Here is a 26,822-nt window from a genome sequence, read left to right on the forward strand (position 1 = left end):
TGGCACACCTGGGGGATGGAACAGACAAAGGCTGTGGGACCTGCCCAGGTCTGTGCCAGAGGATGCTCAGCTTTCCCATCTTAATTCCCTGAGCAATTCCAAACACTCCCAAGCCAAAATATCCTCAGCCAAAATCATGCTCAAACCCCAAAAAAGTAATTCCTTTTGGTGATATTGCACCAACAGCTCTTCAGGGCTGTGCTGAACAATCGTTTTGATCTTGACAGTGTTATCAGAAAAATTCACCTGCCTTTGGCAAACCAGCGTTTCCCAAGCCCCTTTTGTTCCCTGCTGGACCAAAGAGCATCAACGGAAAATCAGGATTTCCCAACAGCCACAACCCTCCAGCCCGAGCCATTTGGGGCTGGGGTGGCTCTGTCACCTCGGGGTGGTGACAGCCTGTCCTGTGTCCACAGGGATGCCCAGACCGGGTACCACCGAGTGCTGTCCCGGTACCGCCCCGAGGGGCCGCCGGGGCCGGAGCTGCCACCCGGGACCCTCGTGTTTGTGCTGGGCAGGGCAACGGATGGTGGGGCCACTGCCATCCACGACGGGCAGGTGAGGACAGGAGTCCTGGGCAGGTGAGAACAGGGGTCCGGGGCAGGTGAGAACACGGCTCTGGGACAGGTGAGAACAGGGGTCCTGGGCAGGTGAGAACAGGGGTCCTGGGGCAGGTGAGAACAGGGGTCCTGGGCAGGTGAGAACAGGGGTCCTGGGGCAGGTGAGGACAGGGGTCCTGGGGCAGGGACAGGACAATGGACAGAGCCCCGAGGGCAGGTGAGAACGGGAGCCTCGTGTTTGTGCTGGGCAGGGCTGTGGGTGGCGGGGCCATCGCCATCCACAATGGGCAGGTGAGAACGGGGGTCCTGGGCATGGAGAGGACAGAGCCCCGAGGGCAGGGAAAGGATAAAGGACACGGTTCTGGGGCAGGGAATGGACAGAGGCCCCTGAGCTCAGTCCTCAGGATGTCCTTCCCACACCTCCCACATTTCCCGACCCTGGGCTCTCACCAGCCTGTGCCATTCACCTCTGCAGAGCCACAAGGGTGGCCTTTGTGCTCTCCACTGTAGGGGATCCTATTGAACCCCTAGAAAAAATAAAAATAAACTCCCAACAGAAGAGAAAGCATGGGCTCCTCTCTCACCCTGCTCTGCTCTCTGTTCCTCTGCAGAAGCTGCACATCCCAAGCTCTCTCCTGGAGCCTGCCTCAAGGATGGATAAATGGGTGAGCTGGAAACCTTGCAGTCAGGGGGGGCGAGGGACCAAGGCTTACATTTGGGACATTTGTCTGTAAGATTATCACAGGATAGGACAACTCTGTGAGAGAAACGGGGAGTGTGAAACACTGAGACTATTGACTGAAGACCAAGGGCTCTTGAATGGGAACAACAGAAGAGTCAGGAGTAGGAAAAATCCCTTTGACTCAGGAGAACTTTATCTCCCATTTTCACCACAGGCACAGCCATCATTTTCCATGTGAAGCCAGTGTGGGAGGGGGCAGCTCAGCCCCCTGTTTCCTGTCAGGGAGTTTTCAAGCCCATGGTTGTTTTAGTGTTGCTATGATTTCTTTAATTGTCATTTTCCCAACTCCAAATGAACCCCTGGTACACACAGGAGTGTTTGTGAACCAGCCCAAGTGGGGAGAGCCCTCAGCACAGGGAATTGTCCCCAAACCTTTGCTGACAAGAGCCTGAGAGCTTCACCTCATCCAACTGTTCAATGAGCAACTCTCCCTGGGGCTCTCCCTGGGGTTACACCTACCAATCTGTGTCTGGCTGTCCAGGCTCTCGTGCTTTCTGCCCTCACCCTTTCTGGTGCTGTTGTGTTGCAGAAGGTCAGCACTGGGATCCCCCTCCCTCCTGCCCAGGTGCCTCCCAGCCGTGCCCACGGGAGGCAGAAGGCAGGTAATCCATGGGCAGGGAGCTCAGGGGATGGAGCTGTGCCCAAACCCCTCTCTTTGGGGGCCATGAGGAGGTGGTGGCCCCTCTGCAGTCTCTGCTGACTGCAGGGCTGTTCTCCCACCTTTGTGCTGTTCTGCAGATCCTCCTGGGAAGGAAAACCCCTCTGCCAGTGATGCCAGTGCTCACATGGACTCCAAGGTGAGGTGTTCCTCAGGCTGGAGCTGGCACAGCCTCAGGAGACCAGGGCTGGGGAAAGTGCAAGATTCTTGCCCAGAATTCCTAAGCAGCTCCCAAAAAAAAAAATCTCCTTGGTCACAGGAGGAACATTTGATCCCAGGCTTTGAATCCAGAGTTCCCCCTTTGGAATTCATTTTGATGCATTTTGATGATGTTCTACAGTGACATGGTAGAACAGAGATGGGGGATCATGTCTGTGTCACCTCTCTTGGTATGAGAGCAGATATGGTCATTTGGGTTTCTGTGGGTTTGTCATGCTTGTTCTTAGTCCATGAACTTTATAATCAGTCTGGGCTCTTCCCCCAGAGGGTGGAACAAGCCCTGGAAAAGCTCCCCAGGGAATGGGCACAGAGCTCCAGGAGCCTTTGGACAGCACTGCCAGGGGTGCCCAGGGGGGGATTGTTGGGGGGTCTGTGCAGGGACAGGGGCTGTGCTGGATGATCCCTGTGGGTCCCTCCCAGCTGAGGACACCCCGATTGCCCCCCCTGACTGACCCCTGTCCCCACAGGTGCCCCCGGGGTGCGGGGAGGCCGCGGGGGGCTCGGCCAGGCCGGCGGTGCTGCGGCTGCGCTGCGACTGCTCCCTGGTGCTGCAGCCTGGGGACACCCCGACCCTGCCTGCCCTGAGGACACTGCTGAGGGACACCCTGGCTCGGCAGGGACAGAGGGGCACGCTCAGGTACGTGTCACCTCTGCGTTTTCTTGCTTTTGAGTGTTTGAGCCTTTGCAGCACCATTCTCAGGCTGCTTCACATGAACAATGTGTGTTCTTAGAATTTATCTGTGTGTTTTGCATAGTTGTTCTCTGAGAGAGAATTTGACTGATGGTCACAGTGACCAATGGGGTCAGGAGGTTGTGACCCCTTGGGCCAATCTGGGCCCTCTGTACAAAGTGTATATAAGTATAATTGGAGTCAGATAATAAAGAGCCTTCCATATTTCACCCTGCTCTACTGCCTGCTGTCCTCTGGGAGGGTCCACACCCACTTGTTACCCCTCTAAGTGCAGGGGTAACACAGGTACAGGGCTGGGGGCTTCCATTCCCCTCAGGACACAGCCTGGGAATGTTTATCTGTGCCCAAACCCTGGATCTGGTAAATAAGTGAGTGCAGAGTCTGCCTAGAGCACAGACCTCACCTGGGCTGTGGGCTGGACAAAGGTGTGATCCCCATGGGGAAACACCTGCTGTTCCTCTTGTCATCCCTGCCAGGACATCAAGGGCTCAGGGAGGGCTGGAGAGGCAGGACAAAGGCATGGAGGGCAGAGGCTGGATGGGATATTACGAAGAAATCCTTTAATATGAGTGGTGGCACAGGCTGCCCACACAGACTGGGGATTCCTCACCCCAGGAACTGTTCAAGGCCAGATTGGATGGGGCTTGGAACAACCTGGGGAAGTGAAAGATTCTCTGCCCATGGCAGGGGGTTGAAACTAAATTATCTTCAAGGCCTTTCCAAGCTAAACCATTCTATGACTCTGCGATTCTATGGGCCTTGGAAGCCTAAAGGATCTTTCTTAGGAAACTGTACCCTGGCCAAGAAAAAGGGAGAGCAGAAGGAAAAACTCTGTGTAGAGGCAGCTGCACAGATTGGATTTTGTCCCAGTCGCCTCAGCCTCTGCAGTAACAGGGAGCAGTGCAGAGCAATCTGGGGCTCACACAGCAGATCTGGGGTGAGCTCTCCCTGATGTGACACACAGTGGCATCAGGAGAGTTCAGGATCTTCCCCTCAAGTTTGTGTGTGAGGAGGTGACAGTGTCACTCCCCACAGTGCCATTTCTGCCTGCTGGGCATGTGTGGGGTGGCCCTGTCACTGTGCAGAGGGACAAGCTCAGAGCTGGCCTGAAAAGGGGACTGAGGGTGGCAGAGGGCTGGGCTGGCATTCAGGTTTGGCTTTAAAGGAGCTGATTTGCTCAGCATTAATGAACCCTTGCAGCTGCAGGCTCCTGGATGGCACAGAGCTGGGGACAGTGTCAGGACAGGACGACCTGGAGAAGGTGTGGCAGCAGCTGATGGATGGCAGGCTGACCCTCTGCTGCCAGGTAGGGCTGGGGCAGCATCTCTGCTGGGCTGGGCTCCAGGGTCTGCTCTGCTCTGCAGCCTCCTCACTGCCTTTTTCCTCCTCACTGCCTTTTTCCTGCAGGACTCGGACTCCCACTCGGGCAGACCTGTTCTCTACCAGATGCTGGCCCAGCACTCTTACCTGCCACAGGGACCAGGGGACCTGGAGTTCAGCAAGGGAGATGTGCTGGATGTCCTTGCTGAAGGTACCTCTGCAGTGCTTAGGCTGGGCCAGGCTGTTGGAGGCTGCTCTGGGCAGGCACTGGGGAACATGGGGCCTCTCCTGTGCTGTCTCAGGTTCAGACTCTCAGGAGTTACAGGCTTGCACTGGGTTTTGCCCAGGTTTAAATTCCAGCCATGAAAACTCTCACTAACCCCACTCATATTGGCCAGAGCTCATTCCTACTCCTTTATGTTTTCCAGTGAATGAGGACTGGCTGGAAGGACGCTGCAATGGCAAGACTGGCATCTTCCCCAAATGCTTTGCCACCCAGACCAGCTGTGCTGCTACATTCCTATAGCAAACAGGAGCCTTTTCCTGCCTGACTGCACCCCCAGGGATGGGAGATGCTGGTCCCAGCTCATTTGGGCCCCAGGCAGCACAGCCAGGAGCTCTGCTGTACCTGGGCAGGGGATATCTGCCACTCCATGGGCTCAGTTCCAGCAGCAATGGCATTTCCTATAGCCTGTTCCCTGAGCTGGCATTTTTACCTGGTGCTTACACTGCCCAGGATGTGTCTGTGCAGGGCAGGGAGCAGGGAGAGGGCTCTGGGGTTTGCCTGTGGGGATTGTCCATATGGCAGCTCAGGCTGCTGGGTGGGAGGATGTTCTCCTGGGTGGGAAGAGGTTCCCTTGGCTGGAAGTCTCCATCCCCTCTCCCTTGGTGCTGGTGTTGAGGCTGGGAAGGCTGAGCCTCACTCCTGAAGCCAAGGGTGGCTGGCTGGGAGCTGGGGGCTCCCTGTTCCCCAGGCTCTCAGTCTCACAGCCTTATCTCCACCAGCCAGAGGTGCTGCTCTTTCCAAAGCCTTTTGGAACCAGTTTGCAATGGGGTTAATGGGATAACACCATGAGCTGGGACCACTGTCTGCCACAGCAAACAGCCTGTGGACCTGACCTTGGCCAGATGCCTTTGGCACTTTTCTCAAACCCTGAGGCCAAGGTGGGATCTTGGAGCTCAGAGAAGAGGCAGATATGGAAATCCTCACTCCTCAGAGCAGCTCTGGGGTGTAGGAGAGTGCTGGAGGCCCTGGGGAAAGGGCTGGTGCTGCAAGGACTCAAAGCCCTGTCCAGTTCCTGCAGCTGGGCTGAGCTCTGCTGATCTAAATAAAACACTCAAGTGCCTGGAGCTGGAACCTGCTCTGGATTTGGTGTCTTGACAAAACTTGGCTATGTAAGTTGAATATAAAATAAACCCCGAGCCAGAGTTGGCAACACTTAAATCAACTTGCACTTGTGTTTTTCTGCTGAGATATGCCAGTAAGTATTTTTAAAGACAGCTGACAGTGTCTTTGGGAAGAGATTCTGTCACATACTACAGAAATATTGCACATCTTGCACAGGGCAGGATAGAGATGATGTCACCCCTCTGCTCAGAGTGAGGTGCCCACCACAGCTCTCCATTGCCAGTTGCATTCCAGAGCTGTTGGAAGAGCAGCCCAGCAGGACTGGGAATGCCAAGGAACCTGTGCTAGGCCGGGCAGTGACATTCATATTTAAAAATCAAAACTGATTTTATTTCTAGTTTGAAATTTTCTGGCTTCATCGAGCCAACAAGTCTCAATCAGCTTTTGGCAGTCAGATTAAAGGAGCCTCCCTCTTGGAGAGAGATCAAGACACCTTTGTCATCTTCCACATTCAGAGATGACCCAGTCACATCTCCTGAGCAACAGAGATGGGTCTAATGCCTTCATTCTTCTCCACTTTCCACCTCTTCTGCCTGGTTCAGTGGGCAGGATGCCTCTAGGCAGGATGCCAGGAGCTACTTTGTTTTCCAGAAGCAGTGCAGGAAAAGAGCCACCAGGCCTGCCAGGATGGCCAGCACGAGGAGGGAGACAGTCCCTGCCCACAGGCCGGGCTGGTGGCCCTTGAGGTGCTGCAGAGCCTCGGCGGGGATCATGTTGGTCAGGTTCAGCATGTAGCCCAAGGTCCACCCGATGTCTGTGTTTGCTGCCTGGGGGAAGAGAGCACAGGGCATCACCCAAAAGCACCTCTCCCAGGCACCAGCAGCGTGGTGTGAGGGGCACCTCTCCCCTGAGCTGTCCCAGCTGCTGTTCCACAGGGGAGCCAGGCTGTGCTGACCCTGCTCTTGCACAAAGAGATGTCCTGTCTTCCCTCCCCCAGGGCCAAAAAACAGCTGAACATGGATGACTGTTCTGATCCAGGTGTGTCTCTGTGATCTGCGTGTGGTTTTGGATCTGAGCTTTCTTCCATCCCCATAATCCTTCTAATTTGGCTGCAGAGTCCGTGAGGTCAGAAAAGACCTTTCAGATGATTGAGTCCAGCACCACCACCAATGGTCATCACTGAGCCACGTCCACTGTTGTATGAACAGCAGTGTTGTATGAACACTTGCTGGGAGGTGACTCCACCACTGCCCTGGGCAGCCTGTTCCAAAGCCTGACCATTTCCATGAAAAAAAAAAACAAAAACATTCATAGTACTTGACTAAGCTTCTCCTGGCACAGCTTGAGGCTGTCTCCTCTCATCCTGGAAATACTCTGGCCAGGCCATTCTCTGGTTCAAAGTGGTCATGGGACCATCATCAGCTCTCTGATAACATCAGAGACCAAAGTGGCCAAATCCTGCTCTGCTCTTCCCTGACCCCCTTAAAATCAGTTTTATTCACAGCAGGGAAAGTGAAACATGAGCTGGGTCAGAGGTTTGGGGGCGACTAAGAGAGCAAAGCTCTCCTGGGATCCCTGGGGAGAAACAGGGACACATTTCTGGCACAGAGGACTCTAGAGGTGCTGGTCCTGAGCACGTCCATCCTCTCCTGCTGCCCACAGGTGTTTACCTGCTTACTGAAGTGGATGTTGGTCCAGGTGTGCTCGTCGAACTTGTAGCCTTGGAGCAGCAGTGTCAGGATGTAAATACCCACGGAGCAGTAGGTGGGCAGGTACTTCAGATCATTGGGGAAGCTCTGCTCCAGCTGAGGGGCCGTCAGGGACACAGGGGATGAAAGAGATGCTCAGAAACCTTCCCCAGCCCAGGGAACAGCAGGGCTTGTGCTGCAAGGGCAGAGATTTAGGACAGGATAAGCACAAGGCTCCTGGCTGCCCTTCAGAGGGCTCTCACCTCTGTCCAGTTCCTCCTGCAGAAGGACAGGATTGTGGCGTTGACTTCACTCAGAGACTCCTGGTGGGTCAGGTTCAGGAAGTTGAAGGTGTAGTAGAACCCAGCGAAGGCCTGGGGGACAAGGGGACATGGTGAGAACCACAAGTCCTTTCTCACCTCAGAAAAGACCCAGGGGCCCCTCTGACCTGGGGAGACATTCCCAAGGAATCCCCAGGGTTCTGCAGGGCACCCCTGGATGGTCTGCCAGGAATTCCCAGAGCTGGCTGACCAGCCTGGGGCTGCTCCTGCACTCTGACCCAGCTCAGACCATGCTCAGACAAGTCCCCCCATTGCCTGTCATCTTAATCCTCAGCCTTCTGATAACTGTTTACATATTTTCCTTTGAAGTACCTCAAAACAATGTATATTGTTTTCATTCCTCTCTCTAATGAACTCCTGAATTGACCACTGAAGTCAGAGAGGTGTTCTTTTCACCCACCAATCCTCAACCAAGTTCCCAATCCTACTTCAACCCTAAACCACAATAAACTGTCTCTTTTTCCTCACTTCAACCAAACAGGTGAGTGTGGTCTTTTCGTGTCCATAATTACGACAAGGGAAGGCTGGGACGTGGCAGGAGGGATGGAGGAGCACCAAGCACAGGAGAGCTTTGCAGATAAAACCAGCTCTGAGGAGCCCTCTCTCCCCACTCAGAGGCAGAGGAGACCCCCCGAGTGTGTCCCCCCGTCCCCAGGGCAGGGCTGGGGCTGCTTACGAAGAACTGTCCCCGCACGGGGGGCTGATGGACCCCGTTGAAGCCGCAGGGCCCCTGGGCCCCGGGGCAGCTGAAGTTGAAGAGTCTCTGCACGGCCGAGGCACACGCCGCGGGCTCCCCTGTCCCCGTCACCGTCAGCACCAGCCCGGGGCTGGCCCCGCTGGGCCTGGGCACACAGGGGCTGTCGTAGAGCTCGGCCACCGTCAGCTGCTCCTGGTAGCCCCGGGGGTAGCAGGGGTGGGAGAACTGGGCACTGGAGCTGGCCTGGACACAGACACGGCCATTAGTGGGGCTGCAGGGCCTCCCAGAGCCTTCCCACAGCCCACCCCACAGAGCAGGGCCTACACCCCAGGAGGGCTGGATGCCTCCCACTGTGACCCCCTGAGCATCCCTGCCTCCCACTGTGACCCCCTGAGCATCCCTGCCTCCCCCCTGTGACCCCCTGAGCATCCCTGCCTCCCACTGTGACCCCCTGAGCATCCCTGCCTCCCCCCTGTGACCCCCTGAGCATCCCTGCCTCCCACTGTGACCCCCTGAGCATCCCTGCCTCGCACCTGTGACCCCCTGAGCATCCCTGCCTCCCACTGTGACCCCCTGAGCATCCCTGCCTCGCACCTGTGACCCCCTGAGCATCCCTGCCTCCCCCCTGGGAGCCCCTGAGCATCCCTGCCTCCCACCTGTGACCCCGTGAGCATCCCTGCCTCCCCCCTGTGACCCCCTGAGCATCCCTGCCTCCCACTGTGACCCCCTGAGCATCCCTGACTCCCACTGTGACCCCCTGAGCATCCCTGCCTCTCACTGTGACCCCCTGAGCATCCCTGCCTCCCACTGTGACCCCCCGAGCATCCCTGCCTCACCCCTGTGACCCCCTGAGCATCCCTGCCTCCCACTGTGACCCCCTGAGCATCCCTGCCTCCCCCCTGTGACCCCCTGAGCATCCCTGCCTCCCACTGTGACCCCCCCTGAGCATCCCTGCCTCCCACTGTGACCCCCCCTGAGCATCCCTGCCTCCCACTGTGACCCCCTGAGCATCCCTGCCTCCCACTGTGACCCCCTGAGCATCCCTGCCTCCCACCTATGACCCCCTGGGCATCCCTGCCTCCCACCTGTGACCCCCTGAGCATCCCTGCCTCCCCCCTGTGACCCCCTGAGCATCCCTGCCTCCCACCTGTGAGTGCCCTGAGCATCCCTGCCTCCCACTGTGACCCCCTGAGCATCCCTGCCTCCCACCTGTGACCCCCTGAGCATCCCTGCCTCCCACTGTGACCCCCTGAGCATCCCTGCCTCCCCCCTGTGACCCCCTGAGCATCCCTGCCTCCCACTGTGACCCCCCCTGAGCATCCCTGCCTCCCACTGTGACCCCCCCTGAGCATCCCTGCCTCCCACTGTGACCCCCTGAGCATCCCTGCCTCCCACTGTGACCCCCTGAGCATCCCTGCCTCCCACCTGTGACCCCCTGGGCATCCCTGCCTCCCACCTATGACCCCCTGAGCATCCCTGCCTCCCACTGTGACCCCCTGGGCATCCCTGCCTCCCACCTATGACCCCCTGAGCATCCCTGCCTCCCCCCTGTGACCCCCTGAGCATCCCTGCCTCCCACCTGTGAGTGCCCTGAGCATCCCTGCCTCCCACTGTGACCCCCTGAGCATCCCTGCCTCCCACCTGTGACCCCCTGAGCATCCCTGCCTCCCCCCTGTGACCCCCTGAGCATCCCTGCCTCCCACCTGTGACCCCCCCTGAGCATCCCTGCCTCCCCCCTGTGACCCCCTGAGCATCCCTGCCTCCCACTGTGACCCCCTGAGCATCCCTGCCTCCCACCTGTGACCCCCTGAGCATCCCTGCCTCCCACAGCCCTGGGCTCTGCTCCTGTCCCGGGGCAGCTCTGCAGGGGCTGTGCTGGGAAACCTCTCTCTGGGCACAAGGGGAGCAAGGGCAAGACAACGGGGACAGCAAAACCCACAGACACAGCCGGGCTGGGGAAATGACAGAAAATGCCACGGCACGTCAGGACGTGGGGAGAAGGGAGCCCTGGCTGGCGACCCCCACCCCCTTCCACCCCAATGGGGGCAATCCTGATTCCCCAGATGGAATCCAAGCCCCGGCCCATTCCCAGCTCTCTGTCCACGGGCACCCCCGGCATTGCAGGGCAGATGTGCCCCGGCCCTGGGAGATGTCTGAGCAGCCCCAGCCCCGGCACCTGGTGCAGAGCTGCCAGCAGCCTCTTGAGAGCCTGGCTCTGCCCGTAGCACAGGTAGCTGTGGCTGTACAGGGAGTAGTTGGTGCCGTAGAGGCGGAAGAACACGGACGTGTTCCTGTCCTGCACAGGCACCCCGGGCTGGAAGGTGATCTGCGTCGAGGCCCCGCCCAGGTCCAGAGCCCCCAGAACCTCCGTGTCCTGGGGATGTTCCCACCTCTCTGCAAAGGAGAACTGGCCCCAGAACACACACCAGGGTTAGGCTGGGCTGCAGCACTCACACTCACACTCACACTCACACTCACACTCACACTCACACTCCCTTCAGCCCCCAGGGAGGTTTGGGCTCAGGAGCCCCAGGGGCACCTTCCACCTGCCCCCGGCCCCCAGTGTGACCCCCAGCCTGTTCACATCCTCCTCAGCCCACAGACACCTCCAGGGGCACTGAGCTGTGGCCTCTTGCCTGCTGCATCTCTGCTGGGCCCTTGGAGCAGGGAAAAGGGAACTCTGTCTCCCAGGGGCTGATTCCACTGCCACAGCCCCGGGATCCCAAAATCCCCCCGTGTGGATCTCAGCACACGAGAGCCCAGGGCCGGGCTGGGCTGGACACAAAGACTCTGTTAATCCCATTAATGGGGGTGACTCTGCAGCCCAGGAGCACAGAGACACTTGGCTGGGTGAGCAGTGCCCAGAGCTCCATTCCTCCCTCCCCTGCAGACAAGGAGCCCTGGCTGTGGCTCAGACAGGGACGTTCTCCCCTCTCCCCCTGCCCTCCCTCCCTGTCCCCGAGTGCACCTTGACCAGAGTCTCCAGCAGGTAGTTGACAGTGATCCAGCCAAAGGAGCCCTCCTCGCTGCCCGCCAGGATCCGAGCCCCACGGAAATCCACAGGGAACTCCCCGATGGCCTTGGACACCTCGGCCAAGACCCGCTCGGCCTTGCTGCTGTTCTCCTCCCTGCCGGCCCAGGCACAAACCCCTCAGCTGCTGCAGCCCCGCCTGGAGCGACAGGGAGCCGGGCTGGCAGCGACAGGAGCTGTGCCCTGCCCAGGGGCTGCTCGGGGACATCTCCCCGCCCTGGAGACAGGGATGCTCTGCCCGTCCATCCCATCCCATCCCATCCCATCCCATCCCATCCCATCCATCCCATCCCATCCCATCCCATCCATCCCATCCCATCCCATCGCATCCCATCCCATCCCATCCCATCCCATCCCATCCCATCCCATCCATCCCATCCCATCCCATCCCATCCCATCCCATCCCATCCCATCCCTTCCCATCCCATCCCATCCCATCCCATCCCATCCCATCCCATCCCATCCCACCCCATCCCATCCCATCCCATCCCCATCCCATCCTATCCCATCCCATCCATCCCCATCCATCCCATCCATCCCATCCCATCCCATCCCATCCCATCCCATCCCATCCTATCCCATCCTTCCCATCCCATCCCATCCCATCCATCCCATCCCATCCCATCCCATCCATCCCATCCCATCCCATCCCATCCCATCCCATCCCATCCCATCCCATCCCATCCCATCCCCAATCCCGCACACAGGGATGCTCTGCCCGTCCCATCCCCGCACACGGGGATGCTCTGCCCGTCCCATCCCCATCCCCAGCCCCAGCCCCGCTCTGGCCCAGCCCTGGTGCCCCGGGCCGGCCCCGGGCCCGCAGCAGCTCCGGGAGGGGCGGGAGGTGCCGGCCCGGCCCCGCCGGTACCTCAGCAGCCGCATCCCGGCCGTGGCCCCCAGGTACGTGGGGGTGTCCCGCTGCTGCTCGGCCGGGACAATCTCCATGGCCCTGTCCAGACAAGGCTTCAGGCTGGCGCCGGCCCCCGCCGGCTCCTCGGCGTAGCTGGAGATGCCGGGTCCTGCCGCAGGGAACGGGCATGGAGAGAGCCCGGGGCCCCCCGGGGGGACAGCACTGCAGGGGCCGTGCCCACCCATCCCCAGGAGCTCTCCCGGCCTGCCCACACACACCCGGCTGTCCCGGGCACAGCCCCAGCCCTGCTCTGCTGGGAGCTGTGAGACACCAAAATGCAAACCCTGCCCTGGAGCTGCCAGCACCAGCTGTGGGGACACCCCATTGCTCAGGGGCTTGTGCTGAGCCTTTGGGGGGCCCTGGGGGCACAGGGAGCTGCACAGAATGAGAGCAGGTGTGAACAGATGGGGTCAGAGGAGCCCAGGGAGCTGAGGCAGGAGAGGAGGAGCAAAGTGCCCATCCAGCATCCCAGGCTGGGAGGTGATGCACATCTGGACAGGACCAGCTGTGGGACCTGGGGACACAATTCCTCACCCAGTTCTGCCCCTCCCAGTGACTGTAGGGTTCCCTTAGATGCAAATTATCCACTTTCCTGTGATTCCTCACAGAGCAATCTCCCTTCAGCCCAGAGCAGGCTGACAGACTGGGATCAGTGATGGTGCTGGGAGGTGCTGCACATCTGGACAGGACCAGCTGTGGGATCTGAGCTAACTGGTGGCACAATTCCTCCCCCACCCAGAAATCCCACAGGGCTTTTTTGTGGCTTGTCCCAGGTATTCCCAGCCTTGCTGGGCCCAGCCCTGGCCCCTGCTCGGGGCTGTCCTGTCGGGAGGACAGGACACACCCCTGGGAGTGCAGGAGCTCCTGCTGGGGTCAGAGCACACCCTGATCACGGGGAGGCCCCAGTGCTGAGCATGGCCAGTCAGCCCTGCAGGACCTGGGGACAAACACCACTGTCCCCATTTCCCTGGGGAAGGGGCAGGACCAGCTGCAAGGGCACGGGGAGCTGATAGGCACACAGAGGTGCCCTTGCACTGCCTCCCTATTTTTAGAGGCTGGCACTGGATCTGAGAGCCCGGCATGGTCCTGCAGGGGTTAGGGACAGGCTCTGGGGTGGAAATCTCTCTCTTTATCTTCCTGGGAGCTTTGCACTCAATGACTGCCATTAGCCCAGGCACTCCTTGCGTTACACTTTGCCCTCGGCCAGACCTTTGCAGTTAACCAGTAACTGCCACGCTGCCTCTGCCGAGCAGGACAGGAGGGCAAGGTGAGCTCTGACCCCTCCTGCCCCCTGCCCAGGCAGCTCTGCCCAGGCCTGGTGGCCTTTGCTAGCCCCAGCCCAGCTCCATGTGCCATTTATCTGATCCTAGACCTGTTCTCTAATTGGGGCAGTTCCTCCAGAGAGCCTTGTCCTAATGTCAAAACCTGACAGCACTTTGACAGTAGGAACAAACACCCCGTGGGGATTTGAAAACGCCCAATAAATAAATCAACATTTATCACACTTGGCATAAACCAACTTTGGTGTGTGGAATAGCCACGCAGGGCAGCCCCAAGGCTGGGCAGCCCCAGATGAGCCATGGAGAGGGAGGGCAGATCCCAGCACACTCACCAGACACACGGCAGGCCTCCACCTGGGACACAATCCCGGTGCCGTTCTCCTTGTCCCCACGCCAGCGGTAGATGTAGAGGGACGTGTGTGTGGAGCCAGCATCAAACACCAGCCCGTACTGGGGAGGCACAGGGGACAGGGGGAGTCAGGGGGGCAGACCAGCATCACCCCCTGCAGAGTGAGAGGAGCTCCAGGGGAGCCATCAGTGGCCACACAAGACTGGTGGTCACCAGCACAGAAAAAGTCTGGTGGCACTGCAGTCACCAGATGTGCTGGGGACAGGGATCCACCCCCAAGCCCCTGGAGCTGAAAGAGCTGCATGTGCTGTGGGGCCAGGCACAGTGACCAAATTCAGCCAGACCCAGCCCAGTCTTTGCGTGGCTTTGTCCCCATGTTGGTGACAAACAGCACAGCCTGCCTGAAACCTGGGCAAAATCCAACACCCAAGGAGTAGCCATCAGCCAAGTGAGAGCTGTGCTCCTCCCAGGGACCCTACCTTGGTGCTGGGGGGAAGAAACACATCCTTCACGTTCACGACGCTCAGAATGAGGGCGATGACACTGCAGACACAGGTGGCTGCCAGGACACTGGCAATGGCCTTGGCTTTGGTGCCCATTCCTCCTCAAACCTGCAAGGACAGCCCCAGCCCCCAGCTCACACCTCATGGATGGACATGGGACTTTCCCCTTTCCAACAATGGAGCCATTCTCTGGTACATGGCTGCTCTTAGCACAGAAGAGAATAATATCCACGGGCTTGTCTGGACCCATTCCAGTCGGGCTGTTGGCAGCCTCAGGGTTGGGACACACTGAGCACTCCCTCCTTGGAGGATTTTCAGCTTTTTCAGCCCTGCCTTCTCACCTGCAGCCCCTCTGTGCCTGGACCCCAGCCCACTGCCCTGCTCAAGCTGTTGCCTGGCTGGCAAATCAGCATCTTCCCTCACAGCAGCATCACTGGGAGAAGCCTGGCTGTGGCTAGCTGGAGTTCCAAGCTGGGAGCAGGATCAGGGCCTGGCAGAGCCACATCCCTCCAGCGCCCACATGCTGCCACTCCAAAACCACAACACCTGGGACCAGGTCACATCTGTTGCCCAGCAGGCCCAGATTGTCCCTGGGAAGGCCCTCCCTGCTCCAGGCAGAGAAACAGAACCTCCAGCTGTGTGTCTCCTGCCTGGCCCAGCTGTTGCTGATGCCACAGCATGTCAGAGATGCACAGGAACTGTGATCCCCACACGTTTCCTGCAGCCCCAAGGGCAGGCAGGAGGGCAGAGGCAGGAGGCTCGTGCTGATCTGGGCACACGGCCCACACCAGGCTGGAATGCCCACAGCGATTGCCCTTGGGGACTGCAGCACTTCCCACTGGTCTGTCCAGAGCTCAGCCCCCAGCACAAACAGCCCTCATTTACCTCTAAGAAACTGCAGTAAAGCAAAGAGTCTGGTTTTCTGTGACGGCTTCAGCTCAGGGCAGATGAGATATCCATGTGCTCAGTGTGCCACAGCTGGTCCAGATGTGCTGTGGGAAGTGCACAGCTGTCCCTCCTCCTCCTCCTGCACTGTCTTGCCTCAAGCCATGAGCCACAGGCAGGAGGCCTGACCTCACTTCACACTCCAGCTGAAAGCTGCAGAGGGCCCAAGAGCCCTGGATTTAACCCCACCAGTGTTCTGGGTGGTACATGGAGCTATCAGTTGGCTACAAAATTCTCCTGTGTCTGCACAAAATCCCGGAAATTCCCCCACCCTTTTCCCAGGTCCAAGGAAAGACCTTTGGCAAGGCCAGAGATGCTGATTCTTGTTTTGGAGTCAGCATCTCTGGCAATGAACGAGGGTGACCAATTTCCTGCATGAATGAAATTCACAGCAATGAAGAGCAGCTGTTCTTTGGGCCCATGTCATGGGATATGGGGGTACCAAAATCCCTTATCAGACCTTATCTATAGCCAGGAGCCTTCCCTCTACAGTGGCCATGGCCAGGAGAGATCATATGGAATCAGCTGATAAATCCCTATCACAGAAACAGGAAATCATTAAAGACATCTTTGAGACATTAATTGGTCATCGATTCAAAGTAATCTCAGACTCCAACCATTAATCCAGCATCACCATGATAACCACTTAACTATGTCTCCAGTTGTCATATCTGCAGCCCTGCCAGCCCTGCTGGGTTTGCCCAGATACAACTGTGCTCTTGGGATGTGATTCATCTGGTCCAGGTAACAAACAAAGCAATGGCAAAAGTCCCCAGCCCAGCCTACATCCTGGAAAACTCTGTCCCAGGCACTGTGGAATGGAAGGACACGAATTGGGGATAAATCACACTGCGCTCCTGCTGGAGAGGGTGGGAAACGGGCTCCTCCTGCTCTGCTCTGGCAGGGGCTAATCCCCATTTTGACTCGACAGGGGGCAAATCCAAAACAGCACAGAGCCCAGGCAGGAGAACAGGGCACAGGAAGGGAGCCCAGGGGGTGGGAAACAACTTGAGGAGCTGATGGATCTGCCCAGGCCTCCTGTGGCATCCCGGGGCTGGCCAGCTCCAGCCCTGCTGCCATCCGTGCAGGACCAGCCAGAACAGGGCAGGAGGTGGTGCTGATGCCTCCAGGGCTGCAGAGGGGACACTGCACTGCTCAGTGCCTGCCCATTTCCAGCTGTGCAAAGTTTCCAGCTGTGCAGAGTTTCCAGCTGTTCCTGGCAGCCGGACCAGGATTACACATGTCTGTGTAGGACTGGCCATGACACAGGGCTTGACAAACACCTGTGGGACATCCCTCAGCAGCAGCATCCCTTGTGCACGGGGAGCAGAACCTCAAAAATCGGGGCAAAAAGGCTCAGAGGCACCGCTGGATCTGCCTGTTGCTCAGGCCAATGCGGGGCTGAATTCCCACTGGACAGAAGGGATTGAAGATTGGGATTTGAACGCCAGAAGGGTTTTGAAGGTGACTGTGGATGCCAGGAGCATCCTTGCCAGGCAGAGCAGTTCCCTGCATCCCATCTCCCACCAGCTCTGGGGCTTGGCAGTGCCCTCCATGCCCTGTCCTGTCCCCTCCATGCCCTGTCCTGTGTCTGTCCCCTCTGTCCCCTCTGCCCCTGTATCTGGTCACCTCATGCGACAAGTGGCCGCCCCAGCGCTCCCGTCCTGCCCCCCCAGCGCGGGGAGCGTGTTTTCCCCCCAGCACCGCCCAGGGCCCGCTCCCAGCCCGGCCCCACCGAGGGGCACCATCCCTGGCCCCCCCAGGCCCCTGCCCCGCTCACCGGAGGCTCCGCCGCCGCTCCGGCCCCGCCGCGGGCTGGGCGCACCTGGAGCCGGCCCCGCTCCTGGGACAAAGGCTGTCCCTCCCCTTGGCCCGGGACCAGCAACCTGCCCAGGAGAGCGCCTGGCCGGGAGCTGCGGGCTTGGGGCTGGAAACAGCGGCCGGGATTAACCATTTCGCCGCCGGAGGAGCGGCACTGCCCGGGAGCGGGGGCACTGAGCTGGGATCAGCCCCTGCCCTCGGAGCCTGAGAGCGCCTGGAGCCGGGACAGGGCAGCAGCTGAGCTCTGGGAGCCTCAGCCAGCCCTGCCAGAGCTGCGACACCGTAAGGGGCCGAGCCTGCCCTGTCACCCTGCTGTCTGTCACCCCGCTGTCACCCTGCTGTCTGTCACCCTGCTGTCTGTCACCCTGCTGTCGCCCTGCTGTCTGTCACCCCGCTGTCTGTCACCCTGCTGTCACCCCGCTGTCACCCTGCTGTCTTGTCACCCTGCTGTCACCCTGCTGTCCTCACCCCGCTGTCACCCCGCTGGCTCTGCAGGACCCCCGCTGTCCCCCTGCAGACAGAGCCAGGCTGGCAGCGAGGCTCGGGACAGAAAGAGGAAGGGCCTGGAGGGTGAAGAGCCATCCCCACACGTGGGATCCATCCCGACAGCAGGGACCGCACTGTCCCCACGGTCAGGGAGTCACTGTCAGGGTCCTGTCTGTCCCCATGTCACCAGCTGTCCATGGGCAGAGTCCCGGGGCTCTGAGACAGTGCAGGAGGAGCAGGGACGGTACAGGCACAGATACAGGCAGACGTACCGGCAGAGCAGGCAGAGGAGCAGGCAGAGGAGCAGGCAGGGAACAGGCAGAGCAGGCACACTAGTGTGGGAGTGTGGTGCAGGCAGGGGGGAGGCACAGGTCCAGGCAGGGTACAGGCAGAGGTCTAGGTAGGGGTCTAGGGGCTTGGGCAGGGGTACAGGCAGAGGTTTGGGCAGGGGTACAGGCAGGGTCCAGGGAGGGTACAGGGAGGGTACAGGCAGGGGTTTGGGCAGAGGTCTAGGTAGGGGTCCAAGTAGGGGTCCAGGCAGGGTCCAGGCAGGGTCCGGGCAGGTCCAGGGAGGGAGTAGGCAGGGTACAGGCAGAGGTTTGGGCAGGGGTCCAGGCAGGCCAGACCCGGTGTCCGGTGCGGGCAGCAGCCGCAGCCCCGCTCTCTGTCCCCGCTCTCTGTCCCCGCTCTGTCCCCGCTCTGTCCCCGCTCTGTCCCCGCTCTGTCCCCGCTCTCTGTCCCCGCTCTCTGTCCCCGCTCTGTCCCCGCTCTGTCCCCGCTCTGTCCCCGCTCTGTCCCCGCTCTCTGTCCCCGCTCTGTCCCCGCGCTCTGTCCCCGCTCTGTCCCCGCTCTGTCCCCGCTCTGTCCCCGCTCTGTCCCCGCTGTCTCTCCCCGCCTGCGGCCCCGCTCAGACCCGCCCCGGCCGGGGCCGGCCCCGGACGTCCGAGAGCGGCTCGGCTCCGCTTTCGCTTCTCCGTGCCGGCCGGAGCGGGCCCCATCGCTGCCCCGGGGAGGGACGGAGCGCTCCGGGCACAGGTACGGGGCACGGCGGGCAGGAATTCCCCCTGTCCCTCTCCCGGCCGCCCGGGGCCACACGAGTCCGTGGTGTCCCCTCCTGCCCGCCCCGTGTCCCAGGGGGCACTTAGGGGGTGGGGGACAGCGAGCCGCAGGGAGAGGGGGATCCCGGAGGGGCTGGAGGCTCAGGACAGAGCCTGGGGCTGCTCTGGCAAAGTCCCTTACTCCGTGCAGAACCCCCAAACCATCCCTCCCCACAGACCCTCCCAAAGATCCCCCGTCCCGCAGATCCTCCCAAAGCCCATCCCTCCCGCGCATCCTCCTCCCAAACACCATCCCTGCCCCCAAACCCTCCTCCCAAAGACCCTCCCTCCCCCCAGACCCTCCTCCTAAAGACCTTCCTCCCAAAAGCCGCCCCTCCCCATAATCCCTGTGTGTGGACCCTCCTCCTGCAGACCCCGCCTCCCCTCCAGCCTCCCACAGCCCATCTCTGTGCAGCGACCCCTCCCCACAGCCCATCTCTGCAGTGACCCCCTCCCCTGAACCTCCCAAAGCCCATCTCTGTGCAGTGACAGTGCCCCCTCCCCACAGCCCATCTCTGTGCAGTGACCCCTCCCCACAGACCTCCCCAAGCCCATCGATGTGGCCTCGCCTGCTCCGGGCGCTGGGCTGGGGCTCGGTGGCCGTGCTGGGGCTGCTGACAGGGACCGTCTTCGTGCTGCTCCTGATGCCCGCAAAGGACGCCCTCCTTCCTGGCAGGATCAAAGTACGTGTCCAGAGAGGCCTGGGGGAGCCTGGGAATGCCACCAGCCCCTGCTCTCCTCTCAGCTAGCAGGTTTCCCCATAACCAGCCCGGCTGTTCAGGGCTTAACCTCAGCAAGGTGGCTTTGGGCAGATCAGCCTCCCCCAAATCACGGCCCTGGCTGTTTGCTAAGGGTGGGAGAGAGAAGGACAGCCTTCTCCATGTGCCACCACAGCACTGTCCTCCCTGTGTTCAGACACCCAGGTCACCCCTTTGCTTTCCACCTCTCTCCCCTACCGCTTTCTGCTTCTGGTTTGCTAAAAATTGCCAGGATTTGTGAGATTTTCCCAAGGCCTGGGAGCAGCCTGAGCCCCCTGGGCCATGCCTGGATGGCTCCCTGCCCTGGGACTGACCCCGCTGACCTGCGTGTCCTTCCTGAGCTGCAATAACTCGCTGCAGTGGCTGGGAGAGGTGGAGCAGGGGCTGCTGCAGGGAGGGTGGGCCTGCAGACCTCTGCACACAGGGGAATGAGGAGCAGCAGCTCTGAGACACCCCCGAGCCAGCCGTGACCCCCCTGTGCCTCCCCAGTACGGGCTGGTGTTTGATGCTGGCTCCACACACACGTCCCTCTACATCTACCGCTGGCGTGGGGACAAGGAGAACGGCACTGGGATTGTGTCCCAGGTGGAGGCCTGCCGTGTGTCTGGTGAGTGTGCTGGGATCTGCCCTCCCTCTCTCCCCCAGCTGTCCCAAACTCCCACAGCACCATCACTGATCCCAGTCTGTCAGCCTGCCCTGGGCTGAAGGGAGATTGCTCTGTGAGGAATCACAGGAAAGTGGATAATTTGCATCTAAGGGAACCCTACAGTCACTGGGAGGGGCAGAAAGGGGGAGGAATTGTGTCCCCAGGTCCCACAGCTGGTCCTGTCCAGATGTGCATCACCTCCCAGCCTGGGATGCTGGATGGGCACTTTGCTCCTCCTCTCCTGCCTCAGCTCCCTGGGCTCCTCTGACCCCATCTGTTCACACCTGCTCTCATTCTGTGCAGCTCCCTGTGCCCCCAGGGCCCCCCAAAGGCTCAGCACAAGCCCCTGGGCAATGGGGTGTCCCCACAGCTGGTGCTGGCAGCTCCAGGGCAGGGTTTGCATTTTGGTGTCTCACAGCCCCAGCAGAGCAGGGCTGGGGCTGTGCCCGGGACAGCCGGGTGTGTGTGGGCAGGCCGGGAGAGCTCCTGGGGATGGGTGGGCACGGCCCCTGCAGTGCTGTCCCCCCGGGGGGCCCCGGGCTCTCTCCATGCCCGTTCCCTGCGGCAGGACCCGGCATCTCCAGCTACGCCGAGGAGCCGGCGGGGGCCGGCGCCAGCCTGAAGCCTTGTCTGGACAGGGCCATGGAGATTGTCCCGGCCGAGCAGCAGCGGGACACCCCCACGTACCTGGGGGCCACGGCCGGGATGCGGCTGCTGAGGTACCGGCGGGGCCGGGCCGGCACCTCCCGCCCCTCCTGGAGCTGCTGCGGGCCCGGGGCCGGCCCGGGGCACCAGGGCTGGGCCAGAGCGGGGCTGGGGCTGGGGCTGGGGATGGGACGGGCAGAGCATCCCCGTGTGCGGGGATGGGGATGGGATGGATGGGATAGGATGGGATGGGATGGGATGGGATGGGATGGGATGGGGATGGGATGGGGTGGGGATGGGATGGGGATGGGGTGGGATGGGATGGGGATGGATGGGATAGGATGGGATGGATGGGATGGGATGGGATAGAATGGGATGGATGGGATGGGATGGGATGGATGGGATAGATGGAGATGGATGGGATGGGATGAGATGGGATGGGATGGGATGGGATGGGATGGGATGGGATGGATGGGGATGGATTGGATGGATGGGATGGGATGGGGATGGATGGGATAGATGGAGATGGATGGGATGAGATGAGATAGGATGGGATGGGATGGGATGGGATGGGATGGGGAAGGATGGGATGGGATGGATGGAATGGGATGGGATGGGATGGGATGGGATGGGATGGGATGGGATGGGATGGGACGGACGGGCAGAGCATCCCTGTCTCCAGGCCGGGGGGATGTCCCCGAGCAGCCCCTGGGCAGGGCACAGCTCCTGTCGCTGCCAGCCCGGCTCCCTGTCGCTCCAGGCGGGGCTGCAGCAGCTGAGGGGTTTGTGCCTGGGCCGGCAGGGAGGAGAACAGCAGCAAGGCCGAGCGGGTCTTGGCCGAGGTGTCCAAGGCCATCGGGGAGTTCCCTGTGGATTTCCGTGGGGCTCGGATCCTGGCGGGCAGCGAGGAGGGCTCCTTTGGCTGGATCACTGTCAACTACCTGCTGGAGACTCTGGTCAAGGTGCACTCGGGGACAGGGAGGGAGGGCAGGGGGAGAGGGGAGAACGTCCCTGTCTGAGCCACAGCCAGGGCTCCTTGTCTGCAGGGGAGGGAGGAATGGAGCTCTGGGCACTGCTCACCCAGCCAAGTGTCCCTGTGCTCCTGGGCTGCAGATTCACCCCCATTAATGGGATTAACAGAGTCTTTGTGTCCAGCCCAGCCCGGCCCTGGGCTCTCGTGTGCTGAGATCCACACGGGGGGATTTTGGGATCCCAGGGCTGTGGCAGTGGAATCAGCCCCTGGGAGACAGAGTTCCCTTTTCCCTGCTCCAAGGGCCCAGCAGAGATGCAGCAGGCAAGAGGCCACAGCTCAGTGCCCCTGGAGGTGTCTGTGGGCTGAGGAGGATGTGAACAGGCTGGGGGTCACACTGGGGGCCAGGGGCAGGTGGAAGGTGCCCCTGGGGCTCCTGAGCCCAAACCTCCCTGGGGGCTTAGGGGAGTGTGAGTGTGAGTGTGAGTGTGAGTGTGAGTGCTGCAGCCCAGCCTAACCCTGGTGTGTGTTCTGGGGCCAGTTCTCCTTTGCAGAGAGGTGGGAACATCCCCAGGACACGGAGGTTCTGGGGGCTCTGGACCTGGGCGGGGCCTCGACGCAGATCACCTTCCAGCCCGGGGTGCCTGTGCAGGACAGGAACACGTCCGTGTTCTTCCGCCTCTACGGCACCAACTACTCCCTGTACAGCCACAGCTACCTGTGCTACGGGCAGAGCCAGGCTCTCAAGAGGCTGCTGGCAGCTCTGCACCAGGTGCCGGGGCTGGGGCTGCTCAGACATCTCCCAGGGCCGGGGCACATCTGCCCTGCAATGCCGGGGGTGCCCGTGGACAGAGAGCTGGGAATGGGCCGGGGCTTGGATTCCATCTGGGGAATCAGGATTGCCCCCATTGGGGTGGAAGGGGGTGGGGGTCGCCAGCCAGGGCTCCCTTCTCCCCACGTCCTGACGTGCCGTGGCATTTTCTGTCATTTCCCCAGCCCGGCTGTGTCTGTGGGTTTTGCTGTCCCCGTTGTCTTGCCCTTGCTCCCCTTGTGCCCAGAGAGAGGTTTCCCAGCACAGCCCCTGCAGAGCTGCCCCGGGACAGGAGCAGAGCCCAGGGCTGTGGGAGGCAGGGATGCTCAGGGGGTCACAGGGGGAGGCAGGGATGCTCAGGGGGCTCACAGTGGGAGGCAGGGATGCTCAGGGGGTCACAGTGGGAGGCAGGGATGCTCAGGGGGTCACAGGTGGGAGGCAGGGATGCTCAGGGGGTCACAGTGGGAGGCAGGGATGCTCAGGGGGTCACAGGGGGGAGGCAGGGATGCTCAGGGGGTCACAGGTGGGAGGCAGGGATGCCCAGGGGGTCACAGGTGGGAGGCAGGGATGCTCAGGGGGGCACAGTGGGAGGCAGGGATGCTCAGGGGGTCACAGTGGGAGGCAGGGATGCCCAGGGGGTCACAGGTGGGAGGCAGGGATGCTCAGGGGGGCACAGTGGGAGGCAGGGATGCTCAGGGGGTCACAGTGGGAGGCAGGGATGCTCAGGGGGTCACAGGGTGGAGGCAGGGATGCTCAGGGGGTCACAGGGGGGAGGCAGGGATGCTCAGGGGGTCACAGGTGGGAGGCAGGGATGCTCAGGGGGTCACAGGGGGGAGGCATCCAGCCCTCCTGGGGTGTAGGCCCTGCTCTGTGGGGTGGGCTGTGGGAAGGCTCTGGGTGGCCCTGCAGCCCCACTAATGGCCGTGTCTGTGTCCAGGCCAGCTCCAGTGCCCGGTTCTCCCACCCCTGCTACCCCCGGGGCTACCAGGAGCAGCTGACGGTGGCCGAGCTCTACGACAGCCCCTGTGTGCCCAGGCCCAGCGGGGCCAGCCCCGGGCTGGTGCTGACGGTGACGGGGACAGGGGAGCCCGCGGCGTGTGCCTCGGCCGTGCGGAGACTCTTCAACTTCAGCTGCCCCGGGGCCCAGGGGCCCTGCGGCTTCAACGGGGTCCATCAGCCCCCCGTGCGGGGACAGTTCTTCGTAAGCAGCCCCAGCCCTACCCTGGGGACGGGGGGACACACTCTGGGGGTCTCCTCTGCCTCTGAGTGGGGAGAGAGGGCTCCTCAGAGCTGGTTTTGTCTGCAAAGCTCTCCTGTGCTTGGTGCTCCTCCATCCCTCCTGCCATGTCCCAGCCTTCCCTTGTCGTAATTATGGACACAAAAAGACCACACTCACCTGTTTGGTTGAAGTGAGGAAAAACAGACAGTTTATTGTGGTTTAGGGTTGAAGTAGGATTGGGAACTTGGTTGAGGATTGGTGGGTGAAAAGAACACCTCTCTGACTTCAGTGGTCAATTCAGGAGTTCATTAGAGAGAGGAATGAAAACAATATACATTGTTTTGAGATACTTCAAAGGAAAATATGTAAACAGTTATCAGAAGGCTGAGGATTAAGATGACAGGCAATGGGGGGACTTGTCTGAGCATGGTCTGAGCTGGGTCAGAGTGCAGGAGCAGCCCCAGGCTGGTCAGCCAGCTCTGGGAATTCCTGGCAGACCATCCAGGGGTGCCCTGCAGGACCCTGGGGATTCCTTGGGAATGTCTCCCCAGGTAAGAGCGGCCCCTGGGTCTTTTCTGAGGTGAGAAAGGACTTGTGGTTCTCACCATGTCCCCTTGTCCCCCAGGCCTTCGCTGGGTTCTACTACACCTTCAACTTCCTGAAGTTTTCCCCATGCCTGGGGGAGCAATGGGAGTTTGGGACATAACCCCTGGAAAAAACTGCTCTAGGAGAGTGTCTGAGTAGTGCCAGTGTTGGGAGCTGGGTTGTGCCTGACACATGGAGACCCAGAAGGTGCTGCCAGGCAGCCCCTGCACCATTCCCTGTCCCTTTTGGCAGCATTCCCAAGCTCCCTCCCCCAGGTCACTTCCAGCACCTTGCAGAGCTCAGTGGGGTCTTACAGGGACCCCTGCAAAGGGCTGGGGGGGCATCAATGGCCTGAGTGCTTCACTAACCTGTCACCTTTGGTCTCGACCCCCACAGGCCTTCTCGGGGTTTTATTACACCCTTCACTTTCTGAACCTGACAGAAGGGCAGCCCCTGAGCTTGGTCAATGCCAGCATCAGGGAGATCTGCAACAGCACCTGGAAACAGGTGAGATTGTGCATTGTGCAGCCTCAAGGCTCATCCACAGCCCATCCTCTGCTGTGGGCAGCTGTGGAGAGCTGGGAGGAGCACAAACCTCTCCACAGCTGGAGAGAGCTGGGAGGGCAGCCTGCAAACCCCCTGGGGTCTCCTTGCTCTCTCAGTTTTTGCCCCCAGCTGCACTGAGGGGCTGTTCCTCAGTGTGTGGGCACACCCAGCACTGCTTTGTGTCCAGCCTCCCCTTGTTCTCCCACCTGTGCAGGTGCAGGAGTTGTTCCCCTCGGCGAGCAGGACCCAGCTCCGTGACGCCTGCACAGCCAGCTCCTACATCCTCACCCTTCTCCTGCAAGGCTACAAGTTCAACTACACAACATGGCCTAACATCCACTTTGTCCAGCAGGTAGGAGAGTGTCCAGCAGCTTCCACACTTTGTGCCATGGAGTGCTTTGTGCCCACCCTGCTGCTGCTGGGGATGGGGGATCCAGGGCAGCACAGCCCCACTGCCCATGCTCAGGGCAGCCCTTGAGTTACACTCATGCAGCTGCTGGGACATCTGGCCTGGCCTTAGTGCTCTCCCCCAGTTTGTGTCACTGCTGGAACATCTGGCCTGGCCCTTAGTGCACTCCCCCAGTTTATGTCACTGCTGGGACATCTGGGCTGGCCCTTAGTGCTCTCCCCCAGTTTGTGTCACTGCTGGAACATCTGGGCTGGCCCTTAGTGCTCTCTCCCCCAGTTTATGTCACTGCTGGGGCCTCTCCAGCCCAAGGTGGGCACAGAAATGTTGGTTGTGAAGCAAGACCTGGGGGTGCAGGCTCTTCTCTGGTTTGCCTGGTCCTTTGCAGCCCTTCCCATCTCTCTTCCCTGTGTGTCTGCACAGGTTGCTGGCACAGATGTGGGCTGGACTCTGGGCTACATGCTCAACCTCACCAACATGATCCCCTCGGAGCCTCCTGCAGCAGTGACTGAGCTCCCGAGGAGCCTCTGGATGGCAGCCACAGCTCTGCTGGCCATCATGCTCATCCTCACCTTCTGCCTGCTCACAGCCATGTCCTGCCAGAGGAGCTCCCTGGGCTATGAGCAGCTGTAGCAGAGGAGCTGCTTCCTGGGACTCACCGCTGAGTGCCCAGAGCCCACAGACTTGTCCTGGGGGGGCTCTGAGTCCTGGCCTGGTGAGCTGGACCTGGCACAGCTGTAAAACACCCTCCTCATAGCTGTGTGCTCTCCTTTCCCTGCGCTGCTGCTGGAGATGCTCCAGGAGAGAGGGCTGGGACCTGGGGGCTGCTGTGCTGTGGGTGGATGGAGATGAGGATTGGGGGGTTCTGGCAGCAGTGGGACTGTCACAGGGCTGGTTACATCCACAGCAGAAACCCTGGGTGGGACACACATGTCCTGCCCCATCCCAGGGCCAGGGTCTGCATCTCCACAGGCAGTGCCAGCCCCAGGGCCGTGGCATTGGGGATGTGGGGGCACTGGCCTGGTAGACAGGGCTCTGCCCAGGGCTGGGAAACCTTGTGAGGGGAGGATGGCACAGCCCCCTCCTCTCCTGCATGAGGCTCCTCTCCAGCCCAGCTGCACCCATGGCTGGCAGACAGCTCACCTTCCCTTTCCAACACAGGCTGACTGGGGAACACGGCTGGGACATGGCAGACACAGCCCCCAGGGCCCCCCTTACATTTCTGGGGGGTCCCACTGGCAGCCAAGTGATGGGTGAGTTGAGACACCTCCTGTGGGAAGGAAAAGGCCTGTCCTTGTGCCCTGTTGGCTCCACTCCAGGCTGCAGCAGACACCTCCCATAGAGTCGTTGCCTTTCCCCTGAGCCTCTGTCATCACCAGCCCTTACCTGGGAGACGGAAGTAATAAAATCAATGATTTGGGAGCAAAGTAGCAGCACTTCCCCACAGGCTGCCTTTTACAGTGTTTATTTGATGACGAGAGCTGCGAGGTGCCCAGCGTTCCACCGGGACACCAAGGGTCTGCTCCTCGCTGTGGGAACGCAAACAA

The 26,822-nt window shown here is 60.6% G+C and overlaps 3 protein-coding genes across 5 annotated transcripts in view; 2 read left to right on the forward strand and 1 right to left on the reverse strand.

Moving 5' to 3' along the window:
- Positions 1 to 26,822, forward strand: part of NOXA1 (NADPH oxidase activator 1) — a gene marked incomplete at its 5' end in the record, with an annotated part of 101,363 nt that overhangs the window by 8,167 nt on the left and 66,374 nt on the right. The window contains 8 exons of one of the 2 annotated variants that reach the window (XR_014591459.1): positions 417 to 558; positions 1,172 to 1,225; positions 1,832 to 1,904; positions 2,041 to 2,099; positions 2,647 to 2,816; positions 4,071 to 4,176; positions 4,278 to 4,401; positions 4,619 to 5,354. Coding sequence is in view for 1 of the 2 variants with exons in the window: in XM_083875876.1 (XP_083732002.1) it covers positions 417 to 558; positions 1,172 to 1,225; positions 1,832 to 1,904; positions 2,041 to 2,099; positions 2,647 to 2,816; positions 4,071 to 4,176; positions 4,278 to 4,401; positions 4,619 to 4,716 (826 nt within the window). Of the gene's footprint in view, positions 1 to 416; positions 559 to 1,171; positions 1,226 to 1,831; positions 1,905 to 2,040; positions 2,100 to 2,646; positions 2,817 to 4,070; positions 4,177 to 4,277; positions 4,402 to 4,618; positions 5,602 to 26,822 lie in introns of those variants that run through there. The other variant, XM_083875876.1, reaches the window with a different exon arrangement.
- On the reverse strand, positions 5,905 to 17,153 carry ENTPD8 (ectonucleoside triphosphate diphosphohydrolase 8). The gene is made up of 10 exons (XM_083875878.1): positions 17,066 to 17,153; positions 14,317 to 14,448; positions 13,821 to 13,938; positions 12,167 to 12,317; positions 11,233 to 11,392; positions 10,441 to 10,671; positions 8,244 to 8,507; positions 7,490 to 7,600; positions 7,209 to 7,343; positions 5,905 to 6,365 (listed from the first exon to the last, which is right to left on the reverse strand). The coding sequence occupies exons 2-10, from the start codon at positions 14,434 to 14,436 to the stop codon at positions 6,174 to 6,176; spliced, it is 1,482 nt and encodes a 493-aa protein (XP_083732004.1). The 5' UTR covers positions 14,437 to 14,448; positions 17,066 to 17,153; the 3' UTR covers positions 5,905 to 6,173.
- Positions 19,244 to 26,672, forward strand: LOC310917535 (ectonucleoside triphosphate diphosphohydrolase 8-like). 2 transcript variants are annotated; one of them, XR_014591460.1, is made up of 10 exons: positions 19,244 to 19,372; positions 19,937 to 20,054; positions 20,662 to 20,812; positions 21,541 to 21,700; positions 22,250 to 22,480; positions 23,457 to 23,720; positions 24,720 to 24,830; positions 25,084 to 25,221; positions 25,699 to 25,990; positions 26,437 to 26,672. XR_014591460.1 is itself a non-coding variant. In XM_083875877.1 (9 exons), exons 1-9 carry the CDS (start codon positions 19,247 to 19,249, stop codon positions 25,906 to 25,908), a joined length of 1,509 nt encoding a protein of 502 aa, XP_083732003.1. In that variant the 5' UTR covers positions 19,244 to 19,246; the 3' UTR covers positions 25,909 to 26,671. The 2 variants fall into 2 exon arrangements, 1 of the variants encoding a protein (XP_083732003.1); XM_083875877.1 differs by having other exon boundaries at positions 25,699 to 26,671.

Source organism: Zosterops lateralis (assembly GCF_965231275.1).
Source record: "Zosterops lateralis genome assembly, chromosome: 20".
Lineage (NCBI taxonomy): Eukaryota > Metazoa > Chordata > Aves > Passeriformes > Zosteropidae > Zosterops > Zosterops lateralis.

Bases quoted from the DNA above. Each gene is read 5' to 3' on its own strand.
- ENTPD8 (XM_083875878.1), bottom strand. From the start codon at position 14,436: ATGGGCACCAAAGCCAAGGCCATTGCCAGTGTCCTGGCAGCCACCTGT. The intron at 13,939-14,316 runs GTAGGGTCCCTG...GTGCCTCCCCAG, and splicing joins TTCTTCCCCCCAGCACCAAG to TACGGGCTGGTGTTTGATGC. The intron at 7,344-7,489 runs GTGAGAGCCCTC...ACGGCCCCTCAG, and splicing joins GCAGGAGGAACTGGACAGAG to CTGGAGCAGAGCTTCCCCAA.
- LOC310917535 (XM_083875877.1), top strand. From the start codon at position 19,247: ATGTGGCCTCGCCTGCTCCGGGCGCTGGGCTGGGGCTCGGTGGCCGTG. The intron at 19,373-19,936 runs GTACGTGTCCAG...GTGCCTCCCCAG, and splicing joins TCCTTCCTGGCAGGATCAAA to TACGGGCTGGTGTTTGATGC. The intron at 23,721-24,719 runs GTAAGCAGCCCC...CGACCCCCACAG, and splicing joins CCGTGCGGGGACAGTTCTTC to GCCTTCTCGGGGTTTTATTA.